The sequence below is a fragment of the Bactrocera dorsalis genome, chromosome 2 (assembly GCF_023373825.1).
Source record: "Bactrocera dorsalis isolate Fly_Bdor chromosome 2, ASM2337382v1, whole genome shotgun sequence".
Classification (NCBI taxonomy): Eukaryota; Metazoa; Arthropoda; class Insecta; order Diptera; family Tephritidae; genus Bactrocera; species Bactrocera dorsalis.
The window spans coordinates 15,823,631-15,833,465 of record NC_064304.1 but is presented as its reverse complement, the minus strand read 5'-3'; the positions used below and the strand labels follow the sequence as shown (position 1 = coordinate 15,833,465).

The window sequence follows — 9,835 nt, the reverse complement described above, 5'->3', positions numbered from 1 at the left end:
ATAATTTTTATCTTTATTAGGATACGTGGCTATCGACAAGATATACAAATTTTCCATTTTGAGTCCTGAACTTTTTGCTCAGCTTCAAAAGTAAGTAAATTATGCTTGACATCCCTACATTTTTCAATCAGTGATTTTTATTGTTCTAAAGGTTTTTTTTTTTGATGTCCCGAAAATACGTAATTTAAGTTTCCTCGATTCTGTCATATTTCAAGCCACCAAGACAGTTGAAGTGCTGACTTTCTGTTTTATTGATTTTTATCATCAAATTTTTAATTCCGGGCTTCCCCTAAACACATTTTTAACTTTATTTTAGAAGCCAAAATTTATGTAATTCATTATGAGCTTAGAAAAATTCGTAGCAAAGAAAAATTCACTCCTTATATCTCTGAATGAGAAGCATCTTGGAAAAAAACAAACATGTGAAAATTTCCAGATCAATATGTCATAAACTTACTAGTTCGCGTATATATCCCCACCAGATGTAATACACTTATGTCATGGATTTTTCCAGTCTTTGAAACACTTTTCATAAGCACTTTTTGGGATGGCCTTAAACGAATTTTGTTTTATCTCTTCGATCGACTGAAAATGGGTTCCACGGAGTGGAGTTTACGGAGCAAGGAAAAATCGCACGGATACAAATCTAGTGAATACGGTAGTTGATCGATGGTATTCATTGCGTTTTTGGCTTTAAAGAACGCCTTTCATACCCAAAATATCCACCGAAATCATTCGAATGGACTCTCGAGGGATACTCTCTTGCCATCTCTCTAACACTAACAGACTGCGTGGCAAATTTAATATCCTCTGTTCAGGGTATAATCAACTATTGATTATGTATGCCAACGAAGTAATCATTTCTTAAATTATATCATTATTATTTACATTTTTCAAGAGTTCATTAGCAAACTCAAAAAACTCAATAAAAACGTAATGTCATTCATTAACCCTCCAATCCATTATTCAGTTTTCCAACTCCTTCTCCTTCCCACTCACTATCACACTCATTCACTTCGGTGATGGTTATGTTCTATTTTCTCTTTTGACATATTCAATACCGTAAAATTAACTTCTGGTTGTTGCTGTTTTTGTTTGTGCTCGTACTCATTGCCAATTGTTCTATTAATATGCCACATTTGCGCTTGCCACAATTTAACGATTTCCTCTAAACAGCAAATCAAAGATATCGAAAAAAAGAACGCAAACCAACAAGAAAATAAATATCAACAGAACACAGAACACAAAAGCAAAACGTTTTTCGTTTAAAACGTCGCTAATACCAGCTGCTGTTGTTGCTGTTGTACGCCATAATGGCACTACACACACGAACACTTACGACTGTCACGAGGCGCACAGCTAAATCGCTTACAGCTTGTGGGGGCAAGTCGATAAGCGACTCCATGAAATTGCACAACTACAACAAATCGTATGCACACAACAAAGCAACAAAGCGAAAAAGCAAAATGCCGACGCATGCGCCGTGCCAATGGTAGCACGGCGATTGGCCGCTAGGCTCCGCCTCCATGTTGCATGCGAACTGCTTGCAAGCATAGGTTTGCATTGAGATGTTTGTAGTGTAACCAGCAGTAAGTGTCGTCAGTGCTGCCAAGTTTCGGTAAAAATCTATGAAGCTTACAAGAAGAACCTGTTTCACGCTGCTTACTCCCCTACAGACTGTCACATATACCGAAGAGCTTCATTGCCTTTTGAAACGGTACATGGAAAAGAGGCGGCGCTTATTGCAATGTGTTTACTCGATTTTGTTGTTTGTGCTGCTGTTAATGTGTGGGCAATAATGTTCACATTAAAAGGTACTCATACACATTTCACGTGTTTGCTGCTGTTGTTGCTATTCGTAATATCACTATTACCGTAGGTTAGGGCGGAACGCTGAGTATTTACTTGCTAACGAGCGCGACGCTCGGACAACTACAACACAGCAGGAAGGAAGCCGTAAAACTGGTATAACGAGCCGCTACTGGTGCCACCAACAGCAAAAGTAATAGCAACAACAGCGACAACCGCTTTATTCGCCGGTGCCTGGGGTGAGTTGTGTTGGTCACACACTTGTGTTGCTGGTGGTGGTGGCGACAACGTGTTTATTATAGCTGCTGCGCTCTACTCTATCGGCTGGCGGAGAATCAAAAAGCGGAACGTTTTATTATTAAGCTGCTGCTGCTGCTCTGGTGCGGTTGCAATAATCGAGACTCGCGTGCGTTCGCACAAAACCACTTCATAACTGTTTGGCTACACGTTCAAGTTAATTTGCGCGCTGTTCGCTTTTCGCTGCTCGCCTACTCAACTCGTAATAACGGTTTAAGAACATATGCACACACACATTATCAAGTTCGCATAAGCGCATGTGTGTGTGTGTATGTAGTTGTGCGTAGTCCGCGACATATTTGTGCAATTGGCGTTGACAGCTCTTTTTGTCAGCGCAAGCGTTTGACACCAAACACATTCGCGACTCATACACGCTCGGCGAGTGGCACGGCAATTGGCCATTCGACAAATCGGCTTACGTTCAAAAGCGTTTAAGCGCTTGCTCTGACGCGTTCCGTTGAAAGTTGTGAAGTTGCGCCCAAATTAAGTGGCAATTTTGTGAAAAGACAAAAAACAAATAAAAGTGTGTGTGCAAAATAACAGAAAATAATAAAACTACTTACTTAAAAAGTATACGAAAAGCCGTTAACTGTTCTAAAAACCTTTGATAATTAGTTGAAACAACTCTCTTTTGAATTAAAAATACTTTTCTTAAAGTAATACGCGTTTTATCAACTTCTTCAGTATAAATAATAAGTGCAGTGATTTGTGTTTCCGTGAGTTTACACTAAATTGGCGCCACAACACCTCACCATGTCATCAACACACGAGCATGAGGATGAGGAGCGTGACGATGTGGAGGATGAACAGGAGATTCACGTTGATGTGGATTCGGATTCACGTATTTCCTGTGGCAGCGGCTCCGATGTGGATATGGAAGGCGGCAGTTGCTATGATGAAATGGAAACGCCGCTAAGGTTGGCCTTAACTTATATCTATAGACCTAGCAAACTTTGTATTGAATTCTAATTTGTCTGCTAGTCTTATTAGAAGATATACATATATACATATGTATGTATGTAAGGTACAATTGTATAGATCTATATATGGATATTCTACTTCCAATTGTCTAATACGAAATGCAAATTTATGTCAGTCAAATGACACTCAGCTTAAATTGGATTTAAAGTCGGGAACTAATGTACATTTTAAAATTTCATGGGAAACTGTTCATTAAAGATGTAAGGAAGAGATAAGTTCGGGTATAACCAAACATAACGCTTGTTAGTTATATGACTTCAAGGATGAGTTTTCACTCGATTTTATTCCTTCTAGTCGTGGCTGTAGTCCCATTTTCACACTGTATCATAAAAATGACAGAGGAATTCCACATAACAAATTTGGTTGAAATCGGTGCTTTTAAAAGTACCGTTATATAGGGATTGAGCAGAGTTATCATCCGATTTCATCCATTTTCACACCGTCGGTAGTAGTTCTAATAATATTTGCACTACATTAAACTTATAAAAGTGCGGGGCCACGCCCACAGCTGTCCCTTGCTACTGCGATCCTTTGTGCCAAATTAAAGTTTTAAATCTTAATTTAGTGGTTAGTTATGCCACTTTAAAAGTTTTTCGTACCGTAAATCTTCTATTTACGTTTTGACTGACTAACTTTATAACTAATATTCTTAATTTATCTAATTCCAAGTATTTTATTAGGATCTTTTATTTCAAGCCTGTCATTAGAAAAACTCTCTGTCCATTGCATCAGAAAATCGGGAGAAAATTCTAAAGGTACTATAATGAAAAGACCTTGTATCATATAGAGGTCGTATAAAACTTGTATCATACTTAATTAAAATGAAAATTATGAAAAAATTTACCTCGTCGCATTTATTGCAGTTCAGACTTGACATTGTCCTATAAAAATCCAGGTGTTGAGGTTAAAAATCAAGACGGACGCCAATTGTCAAAGTCGTGTGGATTAAAACGAGTTGGTAACATCAAGATGATGAAGTTGGAACATCACAGGCGAATTAACTGTAATTTCATACTTACCGCATCCACAAATCTTGAACAGACTCGAAACGCTTTGTCGATTTATGAAAGTCTTGTTAATCAATAATTAGTCGCAAACTAACCTAACCTGGCCATAACGACAAATTTCGATTGCCCTTTAAGAGAAAACTATTTGAAAAATCCGTTCATTCAATGAAAAGAGAGATCCGAACAAATTCTTTAACGCCTTATGTTGAAATAATATGAATTTCTCCAAAAAATGGCATACAAGCTTTCCACAATCATGCTTAGTGCCACAAAACGTCGTGATCCAATTAGTTGTCCCAAAATAAACCACTTGTACATTATTTGATTATTCACTTTTACACCTAGAAAACCTTACATATTTTAAATCGCTTATACTCACATAAACTAGAAACGCCTAATGGCAAAATTATGTTAGTCAAATGCTTACTTACAAATTCTTCAACAATTTAAAAACTCAATAAATGTTTGTATAATTTGTAAATTTACTAGCAAATTAGGCAAACGGGAACAAGGCAAAATGCGATGAGAAAGAAAAATTAATAAGCTGTGAACACAACGAGTAAGCTAAAACGCTGAGCAACAAAGCAAAACGAGCAACTTTTCTAGTTATGCCATATTCATGGCGACAAAGTGTTTTAACGGTATATAATCGTTATATTTATGTTGTGTACCGTTTTTTCTAAGTGAACTCTTCCGTGAATCTTTTGAGGTCTCGTGGTTACTGCTGAGAAGTAACAAATTGAAAAGAGTAATGACAGTTTAGATTTGAACTAAATTTTGATGGGATGTATATTTTGATGTAGTAAATTGTATGCTACATACTTTAGGGTGAGCCAAAAACTAATAAATAGATTTCATGGTTTTGAAAAAATAAAGCCAGCTTTAGAATATATGAATTGAAAAAAAAAAATTACACGGTGGAGGATTGTTTAGAAACATCTATGATCTACAAGAATTCTTCAATTTTAAACGAAAACAGATTTTTACGTGTTATTTGTATGGTGACTGCTCATCGACACGTCTAAAATATACATTTTTTGATCTACAGATTGGTTCATTTTAGACCATAAGTTCCATAGGTTAATTTTTGGCTCACCCTAACATAACTGTATAAGTACGTACATACATAGTTTTAGATTTTAAAACTACATATGTATTTCTTTGAGGAGGGGTAAAGGCATTCTCATAAATATACTTAGGCATGTTAAGCACTACAACTTGGAATGTGAGTATTTGGTTACACATGAAAGCTTTCTTGTAATCCTTATATTCAGATAATATCGCTAAAAATACATACAAACATCCAATTTCATTATGACAGATGGATTTAGTTCTTTCAATGATTTTTTTTCTTTTCGAAAAAAAAATTAAACATCGTTCTTCGTATAAAAGCAGCATATGTGTTCCTATTCTGAGTTAATGATGATATTGATTGATTTTAGTCGTGTTTTTTTGTAACTTAGCTTCAAGAGAAAACTGGGGAAAACTTTAGTTTTAGTCGTTTAGCCATATTTCTTCTGTCAAATCGGAAAAAATACAATACAAGAACAATAGAACGTTAACTTCGGTAGCACCTAAGTTATAATACCATTCTCAAAATCAAAATATCCCTTTCTAAAACTTGATTCCGATCATTCAGTTTGTTTGCCAGATGCATACTATAGAAATCCGATTTGAACGACTTCTTCGGAGATTGCATTTTTGCCTAAGACAAGAATACATGGCAATTTCGTGAGCATATCTCGTCATGTCGTCGGTTCCAAGAAATTATTAGCTTCTTCGGGAGAAAAGGGCTTATGCAAAATTTCAGACCGATATCTCAAAAACTGAGGGAGTAGTTTAAAACAACAAAAATCAAACGAATGAGCATGACTAAATGGACTCCGCTCGTTAGACGAATCATTACATACATAATTAATACGGTCTTCCATGTTTCCTTCTGTGTGTTCGAAACTACGTGACAAACTCATATACCCTGTTCAGGGTTTAAAAATAAAAACTATAACTCATTTGGTTCCCAGAGTCGGCTTCTTACAATAGTTGTTTTTAATAATGTGTGTTTATGGTTTCATTTTTGGGAAATATTATACTACTCGTTTCACTTTCATCTTCATGTTTCGAACCCTGATTTAAATTTATGATAACTTTGGTTATGACACTCAAAATAAAAATTTGGGTAGTTACAGCTTTACAGCTTTATTTTTACAAATTGATATGTTTGTTAACACTACTTTAGAAATTAAAGTTGCTACGAGTTCTAAGTTGACCCCTTGAATTCACGGTGTTTTTCACATAATTAAGTCAGTAAATCGAATCGACGTTTACATCTACAAAAAGTAAAGGATGATGAACAATAATATTATTTTTCATTCTTAAAGCTAAATTGTGTGTAAAATATATATAATTTTGCATTTATATATGAAAGATGTCGTCAATTTAATTTTAGCACGATAAGAGCTTGTGAAATCAACAAATTGGCGTCAAGAGCAAAGCAAAATGTGAGAAAATCGTGACCACTTAAACTAAACGATGCTTGTTTGGCATTCTCCACATGTGTAAAGAGAGTTAAAATATCAGGGCCGGATTGACTGACAATATGGGGCCGCTTTGAAACCACTTAACTGTACAATGACTGTTCAATTATGTTGCTTAAAAAGTATTGGTTTGCATTTTATGTGAATCTACATAAATGTTTTGAAATTCAAGTGAAATGATAACGTTTTATCACTCTGACCATAATTACACAATTGGATTTTTTCGAGCATTTTTTTTTTTTTAATTTACTGCTTTACTTGCTTTGCGCCCCTTAGTTAGTGCCGGCCCACAACTGAAGTACATGTAAGTCCTACAGCATTATACGCCAAGCACATAAACTGAACTACCTTGTTACCCAAAGTGTAATCCATGCTTTAGTGAACAAACTTTGCATATAAGCACAAATATATCTACATACATTTACACATACATACATACATATGTATGGCCCCCATTTATAATGAGTGTACATATTTGATTTCCATTTTAAATTAATGAGTTTTACAAAGTGTCACTGATAACAACACGAATATGAAAGGTAGTTTAATCCAATAGACTGCAGCGCGCTGCAAACGCGAATACGCGGAATACTCGCATTTATTAATTAAGAATCGAAAGGAGACTGGGGGCCCACGCAAGGCACGACATAGCGCCGTTTTCGATTAGACATGCGAATGACGGTGCACAACAATGTCAACAGCAAGCAGTCAGCAGCCCGCAGTCGTATAAGCAATCGCTGGCACCACCAGTGGTATACACAACTAAAAGAAATCACAACAACAATCGCCCAAAGTCAATCGAATAACGCTGGTGCGAAACATGAACATGAAAACGCGCGTTTAAAAGCAAATATTCGTGTGAATTTTGAGATTGTCCAGCAGCCAGTGACGGATTCGATAAAAATAGTACAACAACAAAAGAGTGTGCGTGACTCTGTGCATGCGACAAGTTTTTACACGAATATTTTGTTTATACTAAAATGCCAAAAATGCTAAAAAACGCAAACATCGCTTGTTTTTGTAGATTCTGGCAAAATTTTGAGACATGAAGAGGCGTTAAGTCTTTGAAGGACACTTTTTTGCATATTTTTTTAGCTTAGGACTTTTTTTGGAAGTTAGTCTCTAAAGCCGAAATAGTTGCCTACGAAACAAAATAGTTTAATTAAAAACATCATTAGTAATTATAATTATGTGCCTAAAGTTATAAAAAAAGTAGAAATATAGTTCTCGGTCACTTTTTCTTAGTAGAGGAGTAGAGAAAGGCGATGTACCTCAACAAAACTGATACCATGATAGTTAATAATTGTTATATGAACTTTGTTAAAAAAAAACTATGTACTGAAATTGTCCCACCATAATTTGTTTTACGCTGGACAATAACTAAACCAATAACCATGTAATCCGATGTTTCCTTGTTGTTGTTGTTGCAGCGTCATCCTTCTGCCGAGTTCACAGTCCTTGGCCGGACAAAAATCCAGGTCCGTAGACCCGATTGTCTTGGGAACGGTTCCGACTTTTCCCCACACACATGGATTCCTATCTCGACTACTTTTCTCTTTTATTCCGGAAATTATATCCGAAGTCAAAATAGTTCGAATCCATAAACCGAATTCCAAAATTAAAAAATGCCTAAGCCGTAAAAAAACATAATTTTGTGCTTAACTTAACTAAAACAAGCAAACCCGTTAACTTAAATGGTTGCAAGGAAGCTATAATACCCTTCACAGGTGCATTTCTTATATTATACAACGATATAATATGATCTTTATCTTAATTTTCAAAAGTCAGGATGTTTCCAAACCACATTTCCAAAGGTTTGTTCGGCGATTGTAGATTGGTCAATGATCTACACGAAATTTAGTGAACATAAGTTTTCCATACAAAGACTTGATTTTGAACGTTCAGTTTTTATGGTTTATAGTGGTCCAATATCGGTGATACCAACAAATAAGCAGCTTCATGGGAGAAAAGAACGTAGGGAAAATTTCACCTCGTTAACCTTAAGGACTATATAATATTAATATATTACCCATTCACTTCGAAACTTGTCTCAAAATTCGAATTTCTTTCTCATTGCAGTGAATCCGTGCAGTCGGAGCAAACGCGCTCATCGTCAAGTGAGAACTTACCCTTTAGCATATCACGCCTGCTGTCGAAGCCCTTCGAAAACAACAACAAACAAAGTCCTGAAAAAGACATACAGAGTGAACATGACTTAGCTGCGTACAAGTTGGCCACAAGCATAGCAACATCGACGTATGGCGGCGCCACCGCACTCTATACATATCCGCATCTATACCCCACCGCAGCTGCGGCGGCCGCTGCAGGACATGTACTGCGCGTACCGCCGCAACGCACACCGTTAACCTGGGCGCTACCGCCGTTGCACCACGCCGCTTTGGCACATCAAGCGGTCAAGGACAGATTGGCAGGTGAGTTGGTCTAAATAAAAAAAAAAACAATAACAACGATATATTATTATAAAATAACAAAAAATTAAGAACAACCAAAAACATGAGTACTAACAAAAGAGCTTCCGTTTTACTGCTGTCGCTGGCACTGCTTTAAACAAGAGCTTGGTGTATTTGAATTTTTTCAATTTAATGATCCATCAAAAACGTCGGCAACATCAGCCGTTTTGTGCCAGCCAAACATGTTGGGCGGCAGAACGTTGTAAACGCTGTGGGACGTCTACTAAAATCACCATTTATGGATTGCTGAATTGCTCATGTTGTCGTTAATCGGAATTGTGTCAAAATCATAAGGGGGTTAGTGTTGTGCGCAGCGGTAATGGAGAATACGGTTCGTTCAAACAGCAGTGTGTGACGTTTTGTATCAAACTGAAGAATTAATCCAAAACTTATCAAAAATATATTGGATTTTGGAGATCAATTTTTGAAAAACGTTTTCGTACGGGATTAAGGGGCACCTCTTGTGTGAAATTTGTAAAAACTCGATTTCATGTTCATATATCGATAGATTCCTTTAAAAATAATATAATAACTGTATTTACTAAAATATCTGATATACATAGCTTTTGAGCTACAGTCTTCTAAAGTGTAGCCATTCTAATATTGTAGGGCTGGTTTGTAAAAAAATTTCTAAAACTTTTTAAAAAGGTTTAGTTTGGTGTCCTATCGAAGATGGAAGATTGAAAACAGCATTTTCGGCATATTTTGCTTTTTTGTTATAAAAGTTAATGTTGTT

At 36.2% G+C, this 9,835-nt stretch overlaps 1 protein-coding gene across 1 annotated transcript in view; it reads left to right on the top strand.

The window, feature by feature from the left end:
* The first annotated feature begins 1,772 nt into the window (after positions 1-1,772).
* LOC105223145 (T-cell leukemia homeobox protein 3) overlaps positions 1,773-9,835 on the top strand; it is a 41,236-nt gene continuing 33,173 nt past the window's right edge. Inside the window, exons 1-2 of the mRNA XM_049448339.1 lie at positions 1,773-3,023; positions 8,708-9,060. Coding sequence (XP_049304296.1) covers positions 2,860-3,023; positions 8,708-9,060 — 517 coding nt within the window. The 5' untranslated portion in view covers positions 1,773-2,859. The remainder of the gene's footprint in view (positions 3,024-8,707; positions 9,061-9,835) is intronic.